At 35.3% G+C, this 24,240-nt stretch overlaps 1 protein-coding gene across 2 annotated transcripts in view; it reads left to right on the top strand.

Moving 5' to 3' along the window:
• The window catches only part of LOC136032081 (calpain-11-like), a 212,066-nt gene that overhangs the window by 106,473 nt on the left and 81,353 nt on the right, over positions 1 to 24,240 (top strand). For both annotated transcript variants that reach the window (XM_065712210.1, XM_065712211.1), the window contains one exon: positions 4,590 to 4,764. In XM_065712210.1, coding sequence (XP_065568282.1) covers positions 4,590 to 4,764 — 175 coding nt within the window. The remainder of the gene's footprint in view (positions 1 to 4,589; positions 4,765 to 24,240) is intronic.

The raw sequence follows: 24,240 nt of genomic DNA, 5'->3' as shown, positions 1-24,240 counted from the left end.
TTTAATATCGCTCCTTACTTTCAGTTTAAAAAAAAATGTTTTTTTCTTTTTAATCAATTTTAAAAACGAACTTTGCAGACAAGATGTATATCATAATATGATGCTTATTCCGAGTGTACAAAAATAATCACTTTTATGTTTACCTATGTAAAGTTGTTATTATAAAAGGGTATAAATTTTATTGGGAAAAGAGGGGTCAACTTTCCCTAAAATGGGTGTGAATTTGATGATATTTAGACCATGGAATTCAACATTGCTGAAACTAAAACAGGTGTTATAAGCTGCTCTATATCACAAAATAGGAAGTTCCGTTTTTTTTCTCAGAAGGAAGATCATGGAGGCATGTTTATTTGGTGGTGATAGGATCAAAAGCTTCAGAACATTTTTATGCATATATATTGAATTCTCCCATCATAGGTGTTTCAGATCATCACCCCTGAGGAAAAAAAAATGATAATAAGTACGAGTCCTTGATCTTTCTCCTGGCCAAAAATGCAAAATTCCACATTTTTGCAGATACGAGCTTGAAACCTATACAACAAGGTTCTCTAAAATACTGAGTTTGATGGTGTGGTTTTCTTTGAGATTCCTTTACTTTTAAGGGGGAGACTTTTCCCCTTTTTTGGAAATCGGGCAAGTTTTCTAAAGCTTGTAACCTTTGATGGGTAACACTAAACTTAATTAATGTTATCAAACAGTTCGTGGTTTGATAACATTAATTGACCCGGCTCAATAGTAGCCAAAACCCTAAAAAATGGAATTTTGATACCAATAGCTATATCAAAAGAATCGCATTTTAATGCTGCTTTTAAATATATAAGTTTCATCAAGTTTCGTTTTACCCATCAAAAGTTACGGACCTGAGAAAATTTCCTTATTTTTGAAAATAGGGAGAAACAACCCCTAAAAGTCATAGAATCTTAACGAATCTTAGAATCACACCATCACATTACACCACACATTAGAATCTTAGAATCACACCATCAGATTCAGCGTATCAAAGAACCTTATTGTAGAAGTTTCAAGCTCATACCTTCAAAAATGTGGAATTTTGTATATTTTGCCAGAAGGTAGATCACGGATGCGTGTTTGTTTGTTATTGTTTTTTCCAGGGGTTATGATAGCGACCCAGTGGTCCTAGAATCTTGCGAGAGGGCTCATTCTAACGGAAATGAAAAGCTTTAGTGCCCTTTTTAAGTAACCAAAAAAATTGGAGGGTACCTAGGCCCTCTCCCACGCTAATTATTTTCCCAACGTCATCGGATCAAAATTTTGAGATAGCCATTTTAATCAGCGTAGTCGAAAAACTTTATAACTATGTCTTTGGGGACGACTTACTCCCCCATAGTCCCAGTAGGAGGGGCCACAAGTTACAAACTTTGACCAGTGCTTACATATAGTAAGGGTCATTTGGAAGTTTACAGACTTTTTCAGGGGGATTTTTTGGTTGGGGGGGGGTGAAAAGAGGGGGATATGTTGGGGGAACTTTCCTGGGAGGAATTTGTCATGGGGGAAGAAAATTTCCATGAAGGAAGTGCGGGATTTTTTAGTTTATTTAAAAAAAACAATGAAAAAATAAATATGAAAAAGTTTTTCCAACTGAAAATAAAGAGCAGCATTAAAACTTAAAACAAACAGAAGTTATTACGCATATGGTGGGCTCACCTCCTCCTAATATCTCGCTCTTTACGCTAACGTATTTTTAGTAATTTCACCTATTTATTCTACGGCTTTTCTGATTCAGGGGTCATTCTTAAGAAATTGGGACAAAATTTAAGCTTTAGTGTAAAGAGCGAGGTACTGACGAGGGGGTGAACACCCTCATATACGTAATAAAAACATGAGGATACAGAAGTTTGTTGCGTAAGCTAATTTGTAAGTTACATATATGTTTTACTAATAAAAACATTCGTAAAAAATTAAAAGTTCTAGTTGCCTTTTTAAGTAACCAACAAATCGGAGGGCAACTAGGCCTCCTCCCCCGCACCTTGTTTTTCAAAATCATTCGACCAAAACTATGAGAAAGCCATTTAGCAAAAAAAATAAATGTGCTTCGTTTTAATCATTCATCCGCGGAGAGCCAAAATCAAAACATGCATTGATTCAAAAACGTTCAGAAATTAAATAAAAAAAAAAACAAGATTTTTCAACGGAATGTAAGGAGCGACATTAAAACTTAAAACGAACAGAAATTACTTCATATATGAAAGGGGCTGCTGCCTCATCAACGGCCCGCTCTTTACGCTAAAGTTTTTTTTACTGTTCTAAAAAGTAGAGTTAAGAGAAACAGTCAAACTATTTAGAATCAACGTAAGAAACTGATTCTTTTGATATATCTATTGACGTCAAAATTTCGTTTTTTAGAGTTTCGGGCCTTATTGAGGCACATCGTCCTTGCTTGCAGGTCGGTACCATGATCTGTCTGATGAAGTTTACTCAGCAAAAACACTTGCAACTGTGAATTGACCATATTTACTGCACTCCAAAATTCAAGTTTTCTTTCAATCAAGTGCTAGTCAAACTTTAGTGTTGAGACTGCTAGGACGGTGAAATTTGGCAGGCGTAACAGGGACCGGACCAGATTAAATTAGAAATAGTCATTTTCCCGATTTTACCATCTGGGGGGGATTGAGGGGCTGGTTAATTCGAAAAAAATAGAAAAAATGAAGTATTTTTAACTTACGAACGGGTGATGGGATCTTAATGAAATTTGATATTTGGAAGGATATCGTGTCTCAGAGCACTTATTTTAATTTCCAACTGGATCCGGTGACATTGGGAGGAATTGAGGGGGGAACCTAAAATCTTGGAACACGCTTAGAGTGGAGGGATGGGGATGAAACTTGGTGGGAAAAGTAAGCACAAGTCCTAGATACGTGATTGACATAAAGGGAACGGATCCGCTCTCTTTGGGGTAGTTTCGGGGAGGGTTAATTCTGAAAAATTAGAAAAAATGAGGTATTTTTAACTTACGAAGGAGTGATCGGATCTTAATGAAAATCGATGTTTGGAATGGTGTCGTGTCTCAGAGCTCTTATTTTAAATCCTGACCGGATCTGGTGACATTGGGGGGAGTTGGGTGGGGGAATCTAAAATCTTGGAAAACGCTTAGAGTGGAGGGATAGGGATGAGACTCGGTGGTAAAAATAATCATAAGTTTCAGATACGAGATTGACATAACTGGAACGGATCTTTTTCGCTTGATCAAGAGGCTAAGATCACATAGCTCACAAAGAACACACGATTTCGGTAAAACCACTTTCTGTCAAAAGATGCGATATCCTAGCATACAGATTTCTAAAAAGCGGTGCTTGTGATTAGTTACTACAATCCTTTGAACCTTGAATAATCATATGAGCTGACATTATCAATTCATGTTTAAGCAAACTAATAAATAAATAATTTTTTTTAATATAACCTTAATCTCTAGATTATAATCAATATCTTTTCCCTCTTGTATCCTCTAATTTATAAGTTTTCTTGAAAATAAAATCAGTTGATACATTTTTTTTAGAGCTGAAAACTTCTCTATTCTCTTTCATCTTCCTTAATACCCGTTATTTTATTAGAGTACCGTTAACTGAAAAGGTAAGGGTAGTAAGGGGCTAAGGAGCTTGGTCCCAAAGCTTTGCTTTGGAACTCCCAATCCTGCTCCCTAAATGATCTTTGAGCAATCACGTGTTGAAAGATATGCAAAATGTCTCCATTTATGTAATTGCTGGTTAAGAGAGAGGTGAGGAGAGCTCAGGCTCTTCTGTTCTGAAACTCTGTTGACGATCTTCGCTCAATCCTGACTTCAGCAGTTTGAAAAATTGTCATTTTTCTACTAAAATGCATCTTTGAATCCATAATTCAAACTGGCACTTTATATTATTTGGTTCCCTTAACCCTGGGATTTTATGGACCATGTCCATGTCCATAAGGTGTATTGTTTATGCCTATAAATCGCTCTGAGCAGCATGGATTCAAAGTCATATTTGGCTACGGGGATTCCCGACAGGGGCGTAATTTGCTATGGAGCAGGTGGTCAACTGCCCACTCCAGATCCAAGTTTGCCCCCCCCCCGACCTCAGTCCCCCCCCCAGCTAAAATTTATTTTTTGTAAAAAATCGTGTCCAAACTAAGATAAGCCTGCATAATTCAAGTATCCAGAGAAACAGGTCAGTTTTCTTTAGTATGTCTTTACGTTTATTGGTAATATATGGGTCGTTTTCAGTTTTCCCTGTCATTTTCACTTGATTTGGGAAAATCAACTCCAACTTTGCCCCTCCCCCGCCCTAGGGCTTGACGAAATTGCGCCACTGATTCCCGAGGCGAATAGGGCTATGGATTGGCCCTCGGGATGGTTTTGGAATTTCAAGCGGGAACTAAAGTTTTTATTTTCGGATTAAATGAGCCCTTCTTCAAAGTTCTTCTACGACCGTCTTTCTATGCAATTAAACCTGGAAGAATAATTCATATGCGATCATTCTTCACTAAGCCAACGCCATTGCGATGAGTATTATTCTTCCGCTTGTCAAATTATTAAGAATGGTTCCAGGATAAAATGTACACTTATATTTGCTTTGTACCGTTATTTCTGTTTTTAGACTTTATGGCAGTTACGAAGCACTGCAAGCTGGCTTTACCACAAAAGCTTTGGAAGATCTCACAGGTGGCATTGTACAGAGTTTTTCACTTGCTCAACAGGACATATTTCTTACTCATCAAGTCCTCAATTCTGCAGTGCCACGTTCAACACTTTTAGTTGCGAGTATTCAGTTGGTGAGTCACTATTTTCTTTCCGTCCAGAGTCCAGAATTTGTTTCCTTTCAAATCATCTGTAAAATTGTAAAATTCTGAGATTGAAAAATGACAGGTTTTGCCTGGAGATGCTTGTAAATTGTTTGTATGTATTGGGCGCATCAAAGAATATTAATAAAACTGGCATTTACTGTAACATATTGTGAAAAGCCCCAAATAAACCATAAGTTTCTTGGCACATCCACCTACACAACATGCCTGCTTTTTCAGCTGCACCTCAATCAAATAAACTAAACAAGTATGGGGCACTTGCGTGTGAGTCGGAAACTTAAAAAGAATGCTCAAATCTTAAACCATTTGATTAATTGAATTGGGCGGATTAAACCTGACGGATGTCCAATGGTAGCTAAGCAAAACTATTTAGATGCAAGAGCCTATTTAGACACACGAAAACCTGTTTTTTTTTATTCTTTGCTTTCTGTTAAGTACGTAACTTGCCTGTTTGTCTTCAGGTCAGATTGTTCTTATCTATTCTTTTCTCTATTTTATTTGTTCTCATTTGTGTTGTGTGCAGTGCTTATTCTATAACAGGCTTTTCAATAATTAAAAAAAATCCAATGATAAAAAAGTGTTCTTTTAAAATTATGAAACTAAATTTAAAGCAGCAAATATATTTATTCCAAGCAATTGTTGTTTTTGTTAAATTTGGTTAGAATTAGTTTTTCTTTCATAAACAAAAAACTAAAATTCACGCTGTGCAAAATAAAGATCTTTTTCGGTGTAAAACTGAAATGACACTACCCTGTCGGGGTTTGAGTGGACGGCAGCCGCGCTTTTATTTGGGGTATTTTCAGTATGGTTTAAGTCTAAATTTACTATTTATTTTAATTTTTGATCATTTTATGTTTTATTTATTTAATTTCTTGACAATACTTTGTATTCGTTTTATAGTTGAACTTAATTAATTATGCTAACTTCTATTCGTCTTAATTTGATTCAATTCAAACAATTTTATTAACAAAACTCAATGTTCCAGATGTCCTAAAGCAAAAAAAAGGCTTAAAAAACCGACCTTTCGGATATTATTCATGTTAATTCATCAAACCTATTTTCTGGTTCTTTATTGATCAACAGTTATTTTCCTCTTTTTAAGTTTGACTTATTATATAACTTTACTTGTGCTCATTTTACGTTTTAAAGTCGCTCTTTACTTTCTTTAACTCTTTTTCTTTACTCTTTAGTTTTTAAAGTCGCTTTAAATATTTTTTTGGGAAGACATCTTTTTCAATTAATCGCTTAAAATAATAACAAATGTGCAACATTTATTACAATGTAAGCTATGTCTGTCTCTCATAAGTAATGTTGGGTATGAATTTGGGGACAGTTTGACATTTGTAGCGGTATTCCTTGCGGTGGCAGCTTTGCTCCTTTTGAAACCGCAAATTAAATTTAATGTTTGTGGCTGCTCCATAAAAATTGACTTGAAAATATTTGGTGGGATTCTTTTTTGCAAACAGCTTCCTGTTAAAAATCTCACAGCATGCAAGGTGAGGTTTTATAGATAGATTGTCTTTGTAAATTGAATGTGTTGTATATTATTGATTGTATGACATTTTATTGACGTAAAAATGTACAATCAAGGAAAAGACTTGACAAATGATGCTGGATATAAAGCGCAGACCAGCAAGAAATGAGGTTGCCGATAGTTTCGATTTTTACGTTTTATTCTCGCAATTTCTTGATACACTTGAAAGCTAGGAGGATACAACTGGACAGGGAAATAATAACAAAATTGCTTAAAATTAAATAGGTTACTTAGGTAACACGATTATAACTATGCTGAGACTCGCTAGATAGCGATGGGTATGATTTTCTTTTTGAAAATCCTTTAAGTTTCTAGTCCAATCAGATTACTATAGTCACAAACATCAAAAACAAGAAGAGAGGGTTGCTGTAGTACAGGTAAACAGACATTACTATAGTCTTTGGTTTTTGCCCAAGACAGATACCAAAAGAATGAGGGCAATGACCCTCAGGGCCGATTTTCCCAAAGGAGCTCACTGCAAAAATTTTGCAATTTGATGTGTAGTCCAATTCTCTCATTTTAAGGTTTTTATGTTACTTCTTTTTTGCATTGAACTAAAAGTTAAAAATATTGGAACAAAGCAGATAATGTTTTGTGTTATTAAAAGAATTAATGAGTTTATTTGATTTGCTTCATTAAATTAAAAAGCTTAAATTTTTCAAAGATAAAGAAAAGGGCTAAAATGAGCGGAAATTAAATTATGTGGTAATTAAAGTTTAAAATGAACAAAGACCACTATCAATAAATAAGTGAAGCCCAAAACGAACAGCAATTACAAAAAATAATCAAGTTAAGCTTAAGACGAACAGCAAGTACAGCTAATAGGATTAGGGCTAACGCCCCCTTTGCTATGTAAAGACCAGAATATCATTTGCACTTTGCTAAAAGCAACTCTTATTTCGAGCGGTGAGTTTTGATTTGGTGTAACACATTTGAAGAAGAAAATCCTCATACTAACTAAGATTATTGTAAAGATATAATAAAACTCAGATTGACAGTTTAATATATATTAGTATATATTTTAATATATGTTATTGAAATATATTATATGCCTAGTTCAAATGGGCATAGTTCATAGCTTGCAGCCCTTCCTCTCGGGACTGTAGGGGATTAAGTCGTCAAAAATATAAGAATTGAAAAAAAAATTCTCCAAAAAAGATTGAAGAAAATCTCCTCCCAAATGATTTTATTACTGAACACTTCAACTATGCTCAACAAATCGGCAATTTCAAAATTTTGATTTGATGTGTTGGAGAAATGATGGGATTTTTTTTGGGGGGGGGGGCTAGCTTCATAACGAACACTTTTAACTCTTCAAATGAGCACTAGAAGTTTCAATATCCAATCGAACGAGCCCCTTTCAATGTTTCCTTCAACTCTTTCGACACGAATTGGCTAGTTCAGAAAAATGATAAACCGTTAATACATTCTGCCCACATCGCTCTTTACTTAAGCAGTGCTATTGCGCTGCCTAAGATTCTTTCTTTCCATGCGTAGATTGCAAAAGAAGTTTTTAACCACCCAAAATATTTCATAGCATGATTGCATGGAACTAAGTGAAAGTCTTGACATCGACCACACCAAAAAGCTTGATCTTTTTTAATTTTTTTTTAAACAGGTTTCTCTTTTTGCATTTGGGGAGAATTAGCTTAGTCTAACCAAGATAAACTGGGTACCTGGAGAAATCTAGGGAAGGTAAGCAAGAAGGGTGTGCGAAAGCACAGGATGGCTGAACCCCAGCCCCTCAATGCACTTTTTGACTGGAAGGCCACGAAACGGAGATGAACACCACCGGTCCGGAACTTAAAGGTCTAGTCCCATCGTACTTACTTACTTACTACTTCATACAGTGAGATAAACTGCAATCCAGGTATATTTTAATTAAAGGCTTAATATATATAGTTGGTTATGTTAGGTATTTAACAAGTATTTTATCAAGTGATTAAAATTTCACATCACTAATTAATTTTTGAAAAGCTGGGAAGCCTTGAAAGACGGTAACTCTGATTTCAGGTTGCAGCTTAAGATTAACCAAATCGGTTTTGAATACACCAACAAATCTTTTCTAAATTTTCGATTGTGTGTTAGCTTTATTTCGACAAGTGGTTACAAGCTAGCTCAAATGTTCTGTCTGCGCACAGCGCCAACAGAGAGTAAGAGCTTTGTATTGCTGGGCAATATGTCTGTAAGTTTGCAGTTGTAGCAGCAAGGAGAAAGAGGGAGAAATTTCTCGACATGGATTCGCTAATACTTGATTATCACTGACAAGGAAATTACTGTTAATAAGTCTTCTCGAAGTGAAAACCAAAGCTTTAGGACCTAGTTTTGCCGATACAGAAAACTTTGATACAGTTAGTTATCAAGTTCTGCAACTTATCGTCTGTAATACTGGCAGGAACGAAACGGGCAATTCCATAATGCACTGGTCCTTTTAGCTGTAGTCATAGCGTTTGATCCTTAGATTTGATAACATAAGCTACAGCAGTAGCTTGAATTTTAGCACTTACGATGAGGCGCCAAGTATCTTTTCCTGGTCTAAGCTCAGTTATCGCTGACGTCGAGTCACCACACAAGTTATCAATAAAATTTTTGCGGTCCTAGGGGTAGTTGAGATCTATAGGTGGATTCTTTTACATAACGGCTCCTGTAACGATGAAATTTCCCAGAAAAGAAGAAAAGGTCAACCTCTTTTGTTTGTTTTTTTTTGCTAAGGGTAATCATATCAAACCAGTGGTCCTGGAATTGTTGGGAGGGGCTACTTTGAGTTGATTCAGCGAGTTCTACTTTTAGTACCAAAAGAAATCAAAAACTGAAAAAAAACAGTTTACGACGAGGGGCAAGTTCTTGCTAGTGGTTTTAATTATACGTTAGCCGTTGATAACCCCTATCACCATTTTTCGCGTAATAGCATTCAACGGAAAGTAAAAAAAAGAATAGTATATTCTTCTACCAATATCATAAACTATATATTGTCGACGTGCTGGAACTCTTAACCTGTGCAAAAATAATGTGTAAATAAACAATGAAATCGCAGGCAAAAATAAAAACGATATTGGCAGATAAAGGAATTTAAGGACACTTGAAGGAAAACTAAAGCATTGGTGAACGTAAACAGTATCATTGGTAGCTTACCAATAGTTACCATCATTGAATAAAATAATAGAAATAATGGAATTCGTAATGAGCTTGTAGGTGCAACCATAATAAAATTCGCGTATGACCCAAAAAATAGAAATAACTGCCATGTCAAGATAAAAACACGATGAAATATTTTTTAGATTACTACTACTACTAATTATAATAACTCACTGCAGCACCAAGCCGCCTGAGGCCAACACTACTACGCACGCCCCTCCTCCATCCTAATCTATCCAAGGCCTCCCTCTTTACACCCTCCCAGGAAGTTCCCGTTTCTTTTAAATTTTTATTTATGACATCCTCCCAATCCAGACAAGGACGACCTGATTTCCATGTAGCCTCAGATGGCTGGCCAAAAAGGACAATCTTCGGCAATCTGTCATCCTTCATCCGCAGAACGCGACCTAGCCATCTCAACCTTTCTTTCATTATAGCCCTAAAAAGTGGGATTGTACCAAACTTTTCGTACAAACTACTGTTTGAAATACAGTCGGTCAGCCGGGTACCCAGAACAATCCGTAGGCAATTTCTCTGGAAAACATTTAGTAAATTTTCGTCTGCTTTTCGGAGCACCCATGCTTCAGAGCCATATGTGACCACTGTCATCACTGTACCTTCCAATTTTCTAATCTTGGTTTACACACTTATCTTCCTATTCTTCCAAACTTTTTTTTTAACTGTGAAAAAACACCCTGAGCCTTCGCTATTCCACTTTTAACATCTTCACTGCTCCCACCGTCTTTACTAATAATACTACCAAGGTAAATGAAGCTGCCAACCTGATCAATCTTTTCGTTACCCAACGTCACTTTTTGATCTTCACGTATTTCTAGCCTTAGTGACTTAGTTTTCTTCATATTAATTTTCAAGCCTATTCTAGCACCCTGAACTCGCAAAACCTCTAAAAATTCATTCATTTTGCTCACACTTTCATCTAATATTCTCAAATCATCAGCATACTCAAAGTCCAGGAGCTTTTTTCCTCCCCATTTGATTCCGTGGTCTCCAATTACCTTTCCTGTGCTCCTGAAGACAAAGTCCATCAAAATGATCCATATAAAGGGGATATAACACAACCCTGCTTAACTCCTGATTTAGTACAAAACCAGTTGCTAACCTCATTTCCTACCTTAACCACAGCAGTATTATTCTCGTACATAGCACGTATCACTGTAATGTATTTTTCTGGTAAACCATATAAGGATAAGACCTTTGTTAACGCATAGGTTTGCGAGTGATGTCATGACAGCGAGCGATTAAGTTTCTTTGGAGTACCGTAACAATTCAATGGATTGGTTTCGAAAAATTCTTCTGATATAAATAACATCTACTTCTGTACTTGCTATTACTTAATAAAAATATTTCATTGAATTGCTTTGTTTCTTAGAGATATATTTTTAGAGATATCTCTCCCCCATCTACTAGTCAAACGTGATGCAAGAACATTTGTGAAAGCGATTGTTTTTTCATTTTTTTCTTATGCAACTACCTCCGTGATATTCTTTGGCTTATCATCGACCCCACATAGTTTATTATGTGTTTTCGATCAAAATTAATTGTGCACTAGAAGGATGAACACTTACATCTTTTTTTAAGTGAAGATGAATGTTTCAAATAAGTGTGTACACAAGATAGCGTTATCGTATTAATGAATGCTGACAAAGACATTTATTTGAACTATGAAACACGTAATAGTGGTGACACTATTTGAAATGTATTCGAGCGTTGTCATGACAGCGAGCAACTAAATTTCTTTGGAGTACCGTAACAATTTAACTTTAATGATGCTGGATATGCGCGAGTAACATTTCCATGATGATAACACGGAAAGAGAATGCAAATGTAAAACTAGTAGTTGATGCCGAGGGACATCTACTTCCTTATGGTTCTGTGCATTTCATTCTGTGCGTTTCCTATGCTTATGTGCGTTTCATAGTTTCTATACGAATAATCGATTAAATTACTGTATCAAGTTTCTGATGTTTTATGCGGTCGCTCTGTGGTACTCTATGGCTGATCATCGACACTACTTAATTTATTATAAATTTTCAATTAGTATTAATTGCGCAGTAGAAGGATAAACACAAACATCATATTTTTTTAAAAGTAAAGATAAAATATTTGAAGAAATTCCATGCACATGATAGCATAATTGCAGCATTGAATAATGACAAAAAAAATATTTGAACTACGACAGAAGTATTAGTGGTAAAACTATGGGAAAATGATGCGTGCATTGGCATGACAGTGAGAGATTAAATTTATTTGGAATATCGAAAAAATTGATCATTGCTGATGGTAGATATGCAAGGGTAACATTTCCAGAGATGATAACACTTAAAGGGAACATAAATATAAAAACAAAAGTTTATGAGGAAGGCCAACTTCTTGCTTTTCGTTCTGGTTAAACTTTACCCATTGATAAATTCCATCACCATATTTGGGGTAGAGGTATTCAGCAGAAGATGAAGAGAAGACAGGCGTACTACTGCACCATTGTCATGAACTTTGTCTTGTCTACATGTCAAGACTGCTACCTATTTAGAAATAATTTAGCAATTAACAATGAAATTACTAGTAAAATAAAAATGGCCTTAGCAGATAGTATCACCAATGACATTAAAGACAATTTAAGGAAAAGCAAGGCGTATGTGAAAATTATTAGTACCATTGGTCGTCTACCAACAAATACTGTCAATAAACTCAATTATACCAATAACAAAGCGTACATTGACCCTCTAGGTGACATTGCACTAAAAATTGTGTATGACACTAAATGAATTAATGATTATTCTACTGATTATGAACTAAGAGAAGAGAACGGCTACAATGTCAAGAGAGAATATGATCAACTATTTTATGGAACAGATTCAAAATATACAAAGTTGTTCATTAATACTATTAATATTTATAGTTTTGTAGGTCAAGTTATTAGAATAAAAATTTTCATTTACATTTTGGTGTTACGATTCGTTTATCTTTTTAGTACATCTTTCAAGACAATGAAATAGAACTTATTATTTTGGATTCTAAAGTTTTTTTTAACATTATCTTATGGAACAGATTCAAAACGTCCAAAATTTTCAATGATACTAATAATGCATAATAGTCTATGTAACATGGTTTCAATAAAAATATTACTTGACATTATTTGAATAAAAATATTCATTTGAATTATATTCATATGTTTCTTTTTATTTTTAGGACATTCTTATTTACAATTTTTCAAGACCATGGAACAGGTAAGTCAAAGACATGTGATTGGGGTTTTTAAAAGCTGAAGAAATATCAACATAATTTCTAAACAGTCAGAGAGATGCGAATGAGAATATTCTGTAAAAAAAGAAGCGTTCAAATTGGATTTAATTCTTTCTTCCAAGAGTTAGAGACACGTGAACAGAACTTTCAGGTTTGTTTTTCCAAAATCATTTTTGCGATGTCAGGAACAAGGGAACGCGGTTCCTTTTAAAAAAGTTGAAAACATTAACATAATTTCTTCAGAACACTCAAAAGTCAAAGACCTGTGAATGGAATTCTCAAAAGCTATAGATGCATCAACAAGATTTTTCAACAATCGGATCCACTTGAGTGAGAATTTTCTTCAAAGTCAGAAAATTGCGAACAGATTTTTTTTGTTAGAGGTATATGAATTGAGGTTTTTCAAAAGCTAGAGGCAGATCAATGGGAATTTTATCAAAAGGTCGATAATATTATATATTCTCACTAAACATTATTATACATTATTTTTAGGGTTTTTACGAATGCGAGAGAAAAGAAAACGGGAATTAATTCATAAGTTCAAAGAAATATAAATAACATATTTTTTTCAAAGGTCAAAGGCACATCAAATTTGGGTTTTTTCAAGATGCAGTGAGACATGAGCGGAATTTTTTCAAGAGACAGAGACAGGTGATTTACGGGTTTTTCAAGAGATACATGAGCGTGAACTTTTCAACAATCAGAGGGGTATGAATGCGAATTTTTTTTTAAGTCAGAAATGTGCAAAACTGGATTCTTTTGTTCAAGAGTCAGATATTCTTGAACTTGGATTTTCTTTAAAGAGTTAGAGACAGATGGATGAGATTTTAAAAAGTCAGAGGTCCATGTACAGGATTTTTGAAATATTCATGCTCATATGTCTGTGACTTCTGAAAAATCTGTAAGTCACTTGCATATGTTTCTTGAAAAAACACATGTCTCACTTCATCTTAAAAAAATGGAACATTTATATGTCCATGGCTTTTGGAAAAATTATTTGTATATATCTTTTAACTATTGAGAATTAATTCCCTTTTTTTACTCTGACATTGGTAAAAACCCTAAGGATAATACTTATGAAGCCAACTTTTGACAGCAATCCCGTTTGAAAACAAAAATTGGGTTCGCATGATTCTGTATTGGGGAAAATGTCGTTAACTTGTCTCTGACTTTGAAATAAAAACTGGAAATTCCACTTATCTACATCCAATTTGAATAAAAGCAAAAAAATAATCGATTTGAGTGTTTCTTCAACTGTTGAAAAGAAAAAAAAATCTAGTTCGCGTATTTCCCACTTAAGAAAATGCTCCCGTTCGCCACTTTGGAAAAACAAACCTGAAAATTATGTGCCTCCGACTCTTGAAAAAAAATACTAATCCGATTCAAATGTTTCTGTTTTTGGAAAAAAAACTATAAGCAACCCCCCCCCCCCCGACTGTTGAAAAATTGCGTTGATGTATCTCCATGTTTTGAAAATCCTATTCATATGTCTTTTGCTCCATTGTCTTGAAAAATTATAAACAAGAGTGTCCTAAAAATGAAAAAACACAAGAACTTAATACAAAGGAATATTTTTATTCAGGTAATGTCACCTACATTGTTATCAAAACGATGATACATATACCATTACACATTATTAATATCATTGAACAACATTGGCTATTTTGAATTTGTTAAACAAAAAAGAGAGATAAAACACTACAAAAAGAAAACTTCAAACGAGACGACGGCCAGTAGAAAGGAAAGACTAAAAACAACGCAGATATTTCGCCTGTATCTAAACAAGGCGTCCTCAGCACAAGATAAAAAATTAAAAGAAAACTAAACTAAAAACAAATAGAAACCACCACCAATAATAATAAATACAATTGTCGCTACTTATCAACGTAGGGAAAAAGCAGCTATTTGAGTTACTTTAATTAGAATCAAAGAGCAACTGAGGAAAAATTATGAAAATTGAAACTTAGTTAATTATTCTGTTGCGTTAATTAACTAATTAACTACGTTAATTAATACTAAGTTAACTAATACTTAGTTAATTAACTAAGTTTCAATTTTCATAATTTTTCCTCAGTTGCTCTTTGATTCTCATTAAAGTAACTCAAATACCTGCTTTTTCCCTACGTGGATAAGTAGCGACAATTGTATTTATTATTATTGGTGGTGGTTTTTATTTGTTTTTAGTTTAGTTTTCTGTTTAGTTTTGATCAATGGTACTAATAATGTTCACACGCACCTTTCTTTTCGAAAGATTGTCTTTGATTTCCTTGGTGATAATAACTGCTTGTTTTCATTGTCTGTTACCTCGTTATTTCTACATAGATAGTAGTTTCGACATGTAGACTGTATATGGTTTATAACATTGTGCAGCAGTACGCCTGTCTTCTTTATACCTTCTTTTGAATGCTAACACCCGAAAGATGGTGATGCGATTTATCAACGGGTACCGTGTTACCAAAAAAGCAGGAATTAGGCCCTCATCATCACCTATTATTTTAATGTTAGCATTTTCCTTGAGTGCTATCATCTCTGAAAATGTTACTCTCATGTATCCACCATCAGCAATGTTGAATTTTTTCGATATTCCAAAGAAATTTAATCTGTCACTGTCATGGCAATGCACCCACACGTTTTCAATAGTGTTACGACTAATACTTGGTACGTAATTCAAATATTTTTCATTGTCAGCATTCAATGGTATGGTGAACCTATCATGTGCACAAACTTTCCTAGAATATTTCATCTACATTTTTATTTAGAATATGATCTATGTGTTTATCCTTCTAGTGCACAATTAGTACTGATCAAAAACATATAATAAATTTAATTAGTGTTGACGATCATCCATATATTACCACGGGAGCATTCGCTTAGAATATGGAAAACATAACAAATTAATTCATTAAATATTCTTATTGAAATACTGGAACGAACATTACTACATATTTACGTTAAAAAATGATACTTAAAGTTCATTATTATACATCCACAGATGGGGTCTCATGATGTAGCACGTTTTTAGTGTGTCCTATACACTTATCATAATCAGGTATATTTCTTGGTAACCATTATAGGTGACAGCATTTGGTGTAGTCAAAAATAGATAGTCACCTGTGACTGTAAATGGCTGTCCGTTGAAATGTCTTTAATTTCCTTGGTGATACTATCTGTCAATGCTCTTCCTATTTTGCCTACGATTTCACAGTCTATTACCATATTTAACCAATGTAACAGTTCCAAAATGTAGACAAGATATGGTATATGATATTGATAGGGAAGTAGGCCTTAGTTTTTCCCTTTGCTTTCATTTGAATCCTATATCCAGACTGATGTTGATATGATTTATCAACAGGTAACGTGTTAACAGAGCCAAGAACAAGAAGGTGTTCTTTGTCAGCACCTTTTAAACTTGTGTTTGAATTCTCTTTGCGTGCTATTATTTCTGGAAATGTTTTTCACGCGTATCCAGGATCATTACAGTTGAATCGTTTCGGTACTCCAAATAAATTTAGTCTCTCACTGTCTTGACAACGCTTGCATAAATTTCCAGTAGTTTCACCACTGGTACTCGTTTTATAGCTTAAATATGTGTCATTTTCTGTATTCAATGCTACGATAGCTCTATCATGTATACACACTCTCATGAAATATTTCATCTTTCCTTTAAAAAACAGATGAATGTGTATATCCTTCTAGTGCACAATTAATGCTGATCAAGAACTCAACAGAGTACCACAGAGGCAGCCGCATAGAAAAGATTCAAAAATAATAATGTTCGTAAATGACCTCATAATTATGTCCGTCAATTGCCCATCAGACCCTAAGAATTCCTGTTCTTGCGTCACGTTTGACCGGTTGATGGGGAGATATATTTCTAAAAATATTGGAAACTTAACTAAGTAATTTGATAAAATATTCTTATTGAGACAATGGCACGTACAACAGTATATTTTATTGATATCATCATACAAAATTCTAATTTATCGAATCCACGTCAAAAATAAGTCATCATGTTTTTTTCTTGACATGGTAGTTATTTCATTTTCGGGGAGACGACTTTTAACATGGCTACAATTACAAGCTCGTCACAAGTTTCATCATTGCTATTGTTCCGCTCAGTGATTGTGATTGCCTTTAATTTCCTTGCTGACTGCATCTGTCAATACCCTTTTTATTTTGCCTGCGATTTCACTGTTTCAATTGCCACATTATTTTTGCAGAGGTTGCAGTTCCGGCACGTCGATAAGATATGGTTTGTGATATTGGTAGTAGAGTATGCTTTTCCTCTTTTTACTTTCCGTTGAATCCCCATACCCAAAAGATGGCTATGAAGGGCTATCATGTTATCAAAAAGTCCCTGATGCAAGTCGAAGTAACCCTCCTAAAATTCTAGGATCACTGGCTTGATATGATTACCCTTAGTAGAAAAAACGAAACACAAGAACTTTATTTTTTTTCTTGATTAGAAAAAGTCAAAAAGGAGGTGTAACTTTTTTCTCTTCTTTGAGAACTTCAGAACTGAAGTGGAACCTTTTTCTCTTCTTTGGGAAAATCATCATTATGAGTATATACTAAGACATGAAAAAAAAAGGTTCAAAATTTACAAAAGTTGAAAAGAGAAGAAATATCACTACAAATATTATTTTTCTAAAAAGAAAAATTGCGACTAACGTATTATATCAGTACATTTAATGTCATTTCAAGACATGAAAAAGAGTTGAAAAATTTCGAAGTCTCAAAAAAGGTTGAAAAAATTTCCAAGTTAAAGAAAATAGAAATTATTCAAATTTCAAAAAAATTTTGAGTACAAAAAATCAGAAGGAGTAAAAAGTTGAGGGAGGGGCATTAGGGGCCTTTTAGGTTGGAAATGGAGGGCCATAAGTTCTTCTAAAAAAGTGTTGATATAAGCAGTCATTCCCTTGTTTATCCTGAAACAAGAACTTACACTATGCATATGTAAATATATGCAGTCAAGTAAAGTTCAATACTATATCGTAAAATCTATTAGTCCATTTGAATTTGAATAAACGGTTTACTTCAGCAGTCATTCCTCTGATTACTCTGTCTTATATTTACTCAGTGAAGTAAGATTATGATAGTTTAGACCGGTTTCATTCAACCCGAATAAAAAATTATTCACAGAATCGTCAAGAGTTTACTATGGAAAGTATGTACTCATGGGAGTACAGGCGATCTGGTTGCTAGGGAGGATCAAGACCGGATCTGTTTACTAAGAAAACTGGGTATGTAAATTATGTACTCACGGGACCCACCTATAGCATTAAAGAGGTCATGCCGGTTGGATCAGTTGGGTTTCTTTAGGGCCTCATGCGTTCAAGCTGAACCCACCTTTAGCAAAAAGGAAGGCAAAGCGGCCAGATCCATAGAAGATCCTTAGGGGCTCAGGCGTGCCGGCCAGACCCTACTATAGCATAAAGGAAGGCATAGTGGCCGCCTCTACAATGTCAATACTGCTAACCAATGTTGATGTGTTTTCAAAAAAAAATTTGTACCTCCTTGAAAAAAAAAATTGTAGTCCTTTTCCCCCTCCCCCCTGAAAAAAATCCTGGATACGTCCTTTGATGTATCTACAATATCTGAGGAACGGTTCAAGGGCATGAATTTTAATTTTCGGGGAACGGGAGGAGGATACTAAATTAAATGAGAAAGGCATAGTATTTAGTCAGGTTGTCAAAAGGGTGCATCAGTAATAATTCAGAAACAGCTAATGGTCTTCAGCTGAAACTTTCAGGGAATGACAATATATTCATTCAGCTCGTTAAATTGCGTATCCTCAATGCGAGAGGATTGGCTATGGCTATTTAGTTGAAACTTTCAGGTAGTTTAGAGAAGGACTTCAAACTAAATAAGTAGTCTCTATGTGCATAGAGGTTATAGAAATGGTGTATCTGCAATATCTCGGTACCAGTTAAGGATGCTGAAAAGAGACTTTCAGGGAATCACTGAAACGGGTTGGGGTATCAAGTTGAGACTTTTAGGAAGGTTCAGAGAGAGAAGTTCAAAATTGACATTAAGCTATGACATAGAAGAGACAGTATAATTAAATCCAAAGGCACTATCCCCATCCAGGTTATCATAATACCTTATGTACAGAATATCAGAAACATTTCGGGGGGAGGGAGTTTAACCTTTCAGGTCCTTAAAGCAGCATATCGGCAATATTTGATGTACTGACTGAAAAATAAAGTTGAAGCTTTTAATTACTTTTTGGAAAAAAACGAGGAGAGTGGTACTAAGGGGTTTCAAATTTTGATTTTGGGAGGGAGGGGTTGAAGGGGCTCTATAATCTTTCTCGCATCCAACGGAACGTGTTTACAATGTAAGCTCCTACGTCGTCTAATTCATGTTCACTTTATTATTGAGGTCATTCAAAGATACTATTCATTGCGTTGTTATCAAAATTTTGTATCTGGATTATATTTTGCATGGCTGTGACAAAAAAAAAAAACGCTTAAAAATATTCCAAATATTAGCCAACGGTAAAACTAGCTCAATTGAAAACCCACACAAATAAAAAATATCGAATTTGGCAGTTTTTCTAAAAAAAAGCAGAGTTCTAAGACTTTCTAAGACTAGCTTAAATAAAGTCCTACAATAAGTAATAACTAAAACTTAAAATGAGCCCAAACTGCCGTCAATAAATAGATCAAACATAAAAATAATTGATGATTAAAGGAGTCCTAAGGTGAATAGAATTTAAATTAAGCAGTCCAGTCAAACTTAAGATCACCAGAACCTACTGCGAACTAGGGTCTTCGTTAAGTCTTTGCTAAGTCTCCTGCTAAGTCTTTGTTAAAATTGATTTTACTTTCCGTTTCTTTTATTATTAAATAAAAAAACGAGTTTTTTGAACGGAAAGTAAGGAGTGGTATTAAAACTTATTACGAACAGAAATTACTTCGTATATGAAAGGGGCTACTTCCTCATCAACGCCCTGCTCTTTACGCTTAAGTTTGACTCTTTCTCTTAACTCTACTTTTTAAAACAGTAAAAAACTTTAGCGTAAAGAGCGGGGCGTTGATAAGGAAGTAGCCCCTTTCATATACGAAGTAATTTCTGTTCGTTTTAAGTTTTAATGCCGCTCCTTACTTTCCGTTAAAAAAACTTGTTTTTTTTCTGAACGTTTTTGATTGTTTTGCATGTTTTGATTTTGGCTCTCCGCAGATGAATAATTAAAACGAAATTTGCATATTTATTTTTTTGGCTAAATAGCTTTTTCATAGTTTTGAACTTGCGAATATACGACATTCTTGGCTTTCCCATTGTCTGTGCATATACAAAGCCTTATGTACTTATAATGACGTCATATGCAAATGGTCTTTTTACAAACAAACAAACATACATACACACAACTCGTTTTTATATAGATACATAGATAGATAGATACAATACAAATTAACTGCGTAAAACTTGCGAATATACAAAATTCTTCGCTGTCCAATTGTCGCTGAGTATAATTAGATTGTCAGGTTTACCGACCCTCGAACATGCAACGTACAATTGTCCTTGGGAAAAACAATCAGTATTAAGATCTATACCACATTTTTCTAATGATTGACCTTGAGCTTTGTTGATGGTGATTGCAAATGCTAATCGAATTGGGAATTGCAATCTTTTAAATTGAAAAGGCAGATCCGTTGGAATCATGGGAATGCGAGGAATAAGAACAGCCTCATCCTCAAAAGGCCCTCTCAAGATTGTGGCCTCTATTACGTTTTCCATTGTTGTTTTTTTACGGCAAGTCGCGTGCCATTGCAAAGCTTTGGTGGGTTGATATTTCTTAACAGTATTATTGGTACGCCTATTTTTAGTTGTAGCACGTTTCCTGAAAGATCAACGGAATTTAAAAATTCAGATGGATAATTAACCGCCTCATTTGGTTCCAAAAGTGTGTCGACTGACTTGTAAAGGACTGTCTGGTCTCGAATCTTGGTCAAAACAATATTGTTGATTTCGTGGACGTCTATATTTTTGGGTGCGAGAATCGCTTTCGCTTCGGAAATACTTTTTCAATCATTTCATTTTTGGACGTCACTAAATTACAGAATTCAGCAGGCAGTTGTATACGTCCTGAAACTGAGTCTACTGGGAGCTTTCCGTTTCCAATTACCAGCAATTGATCTGAAAATGTTTGACCAGAGTCATCGTTTTGCAATCGGACACGCATGTTTGTAGTTAATTTTAATGTTTTTACGTGTGCCCATAAATTAGAATTTTTCATAAATTAGAATTTTTCAGGCAAGCATTCATTTCGTCTGCAAGGGTTGATCTAGGTATTATAGGTAATGCTTGCCTGAAATCTCCCGCAAGCAATATTAATGTGCTGCCAAAGGGTTTCGAATTCCCTCGCAAATCTTTCAAACATTGATCCAGAGCCTCGAGCGATTTTTTGTGTGCCATTGTGCACTCGTCCCAAATAATAAGTTTGCATTGCTGCAATACTTTATCCATCCCAGATGATTTGGAAATATTGCACATGGGAGTTTCTGTAGAATGCAATTTCAGAGGCAATTTCAAAGCGGAATGAGCAGTTCTTCCACCAGGCAGCAACGTTGCGGCTATTCCGGACGACGCAATTGCCAACGCTATATCATTTTTTGATCGAATTGATGCCAGAATCAGTTTTATCACAAACGTTTTACCAGTACCTCCTGGCGCATCCAAAAAGAAAATTTCTCCAACGTTGTTATCGACACAATGCATTATCGTATCATAAATGTCTTTTTGTTCCGACGTTAACTTGGAAATGTTATTTTGTACATACGACAATAGATCACTCGTACTGTAACTTTGTTCACGATCCAATTCTACACATGTCGAAACAGCAGCGATACGATTAGGTGAAGGCATTCCCAAATCCTGAAGAGGTTTGTTTGCCATACATACGCACAAATCTTCTATAATAATTAAAGTGCAGTTATAAATTTCTGATGTAACGTCTAACGTCTCTAACCGTTTTCGATGAAGTATATCTTCGGACATTTTTTATTTATATTTTTCCCATAACTCTGTAGGAGCTGATGGAGAGCAAGTTGTTAAAATGATGCCAAACAATTCACGAATTTGACTTGGAGTTGACGTTTTGCACGCGTCATTGATGCAATTATCCCAGTGTTGGTCATTCTCCAATAAATTCAGAGCTTGGCATGCACTACGGTAAGTGTCATGTATAGTACCGTTTACAGTTCTCAAATACTCAAAGGACGTCGGACGGGATACATTCACCTAAAGCAGGCGTAGAAAGAAGCATTCATGTTGATTGGGGTGAACGGTGTAGAGTCTTCCTATCGTGGTATCTTTGAAGATTTGTGGACTACGTTCATGTATCGGAAATGAAAGAATTCGCCAAACAGCTTCATTACTGCTTATGTATCTTCCAGCCTGATATTGTACGATTTCGTCGATATCTTTGATTTCGGACTGCAAGCCAAAAACTGCCATGTCACTGCCTTTGTTGACGTATTTACATGTTTATTTGATTGCCTTTACAGAGCTACAGTATTCAACGTTTATGTGTGCATTAAATGTTTTTGATAATAATGGGGAATATGGAACAACCCACTGGTTATCTACTTCGATGGTGGTACCGTTACGCTTCTTTATTATTGCTGTTTTACCCCCATCTTCAGTAGATCTTCTTCTATAATGTGGGTAACCATCATTGCCAGTAATTGTGTTGGATACTAAAAGTCGAGGATATTGCTTTGTGCACCTTCCTTTGGCCATGCATGGTGAATTTTCGTTCAGTGCACCGCAAGGTCCATGTATTTTATTTTTAACAACAATATCATATAACCCCTTATCGACATTCGTTCGAAGTAATTTTTTTATGTAGCCAGATTAGTATATGTGCGTGTGGCAAACCTCGTTTTTGCCATTCCACTGAGTACATCCAGCATCGCACTGACCCAAACACTTCAAGTTTTACTATGTAGTTTATCAGTGATTTCAACTTTTACCGGAAGACACGGGCCGTAATGTCATGTCTATGAACCGCCGATTGTCCTTGAAGTAAAAGCTGCTGTATCTCGTCCCAAGATTGATTACATGTAAATGTAATAAATAAATCTGGACGACCATAGAGACGAACATACGCAATAGCATCTTGAGCATATTCATGCATATGACGGGGACTTCCAGCATATGACGAAGGTAAAATCGTTAATCTTCCATCGTTTGTGGTATCACAGTCATTTACAACTGCATCTCGCAAATGAATGTATTGTTCAGAGCGGAGCTTGGTCTGGTTCAGGCGGATATATAGCAAACGTTCTGATTCAATTTTAGCATACATATCAACGACATATTGTTGAAACAATTGACGGCATTTTAAAATATAATTGACTTCATCCTGCCGAATCATTAGTCTATAGGAATAATAATGCATTGCACTGCATTTCTTATTCATTTCTTTTTTAGTGGCTGGATTCGTCAATTTAATAATAAAGTGATAGCCGTCGGCTCCATCCCAAAAAATGATAGGATATTGTAGGGCATCGTAGTATCGATGGGTTTCAGCAATTCTTAACAACTGAGCGTTTCGCTTATGAAGAATAATATCTCGAGATAAAAACTGATCACTGACCATAACGATTGCCACTTCGTCGATAGTTGGAGCATTGTATCTACGCACATGTTGGCCAGGAGGCGTTTTTTCAGCGGAAATAACAATTTTATGCGTATCAGTAGGCATCAAATCGATGGCTGTTTTGAACAGACGCACTAAATTATTATTTTCGTGGAAAAGATGTTGCAATTGGGAAATGATTGTCCTTTCAAAGTTGGGAGAAATTTCGCAACGTGCATTCAATTCAGAATTTCTATCACTGATGAAATACAATTGTAAAAATTTATGATTCTCGCCTGAGAATGGTAGAAGGGACCCTGCTCTATGATAAATTTGCCCTTTTACTTTGAAAGTAGACATAAATTGATCTGGATTTTCGATTTGGGCTCCAAACAACGTCATTTGGAAACATTAGTTGTATTTTCTGATCTGTGATAAAAACGCTTAGAATATGACGTAGTTCCAGTAAGCAAAGTCTTCAATGGCTCTGGTGGTGCAGCCAATAGAGGAAGTTTAACTTTTCCTGAGGCGCAACATATTCCCATTGTTTCACCATTGAATTTCAAGGCCTTGCAATAGGGACAAATTTTAGACATAGTCCCGATTTGAATACATCTACTCAAGCTATAATCATCGACTGGGCTGTACCTGAATGCCAGGCGATAACTTTCAGGTTGCTCTGATTCCTCGGCACGCTTTCTTTTCTTACTTTCTCTATCAGCAGCAAGCCTGATTTCTTGCTGTTCTTGTGATTCCTCGGCACGCCTTCTTTTTTCACTTTCTCTTTTAGCAGCAAGTCTGGTTTCATGTTGCTCTGGTAGTTTCTCAGCACGCCTTCTTTTTTCACTTTCTCTTTTAGCAGCAAGTCTGGTTTCGCGTTGCTCTGGTAGTTCCTCGGCAAGCCTTCTTTTTTCACTTTCGCTTTTAG

The sequence above is a fragment of the Artemia franciscana genome, chromosome 10 (assembly GCF_032884065.1).
Source record: "Artemia franciscana chromosome 10, ASM3288406v1, whole genome shotgun sequence".
Lineage (NCBI taxonomy): Eukaryota > Metazoa > Arthropoda > Branchiopoda > Anostraca > Artemiidae > Artemia > Artemia franciscana.
Note: the sequence above shows the minus strand (reverse complement) of the source record. Positions and strands in the feature narration are given on the sequence as shown.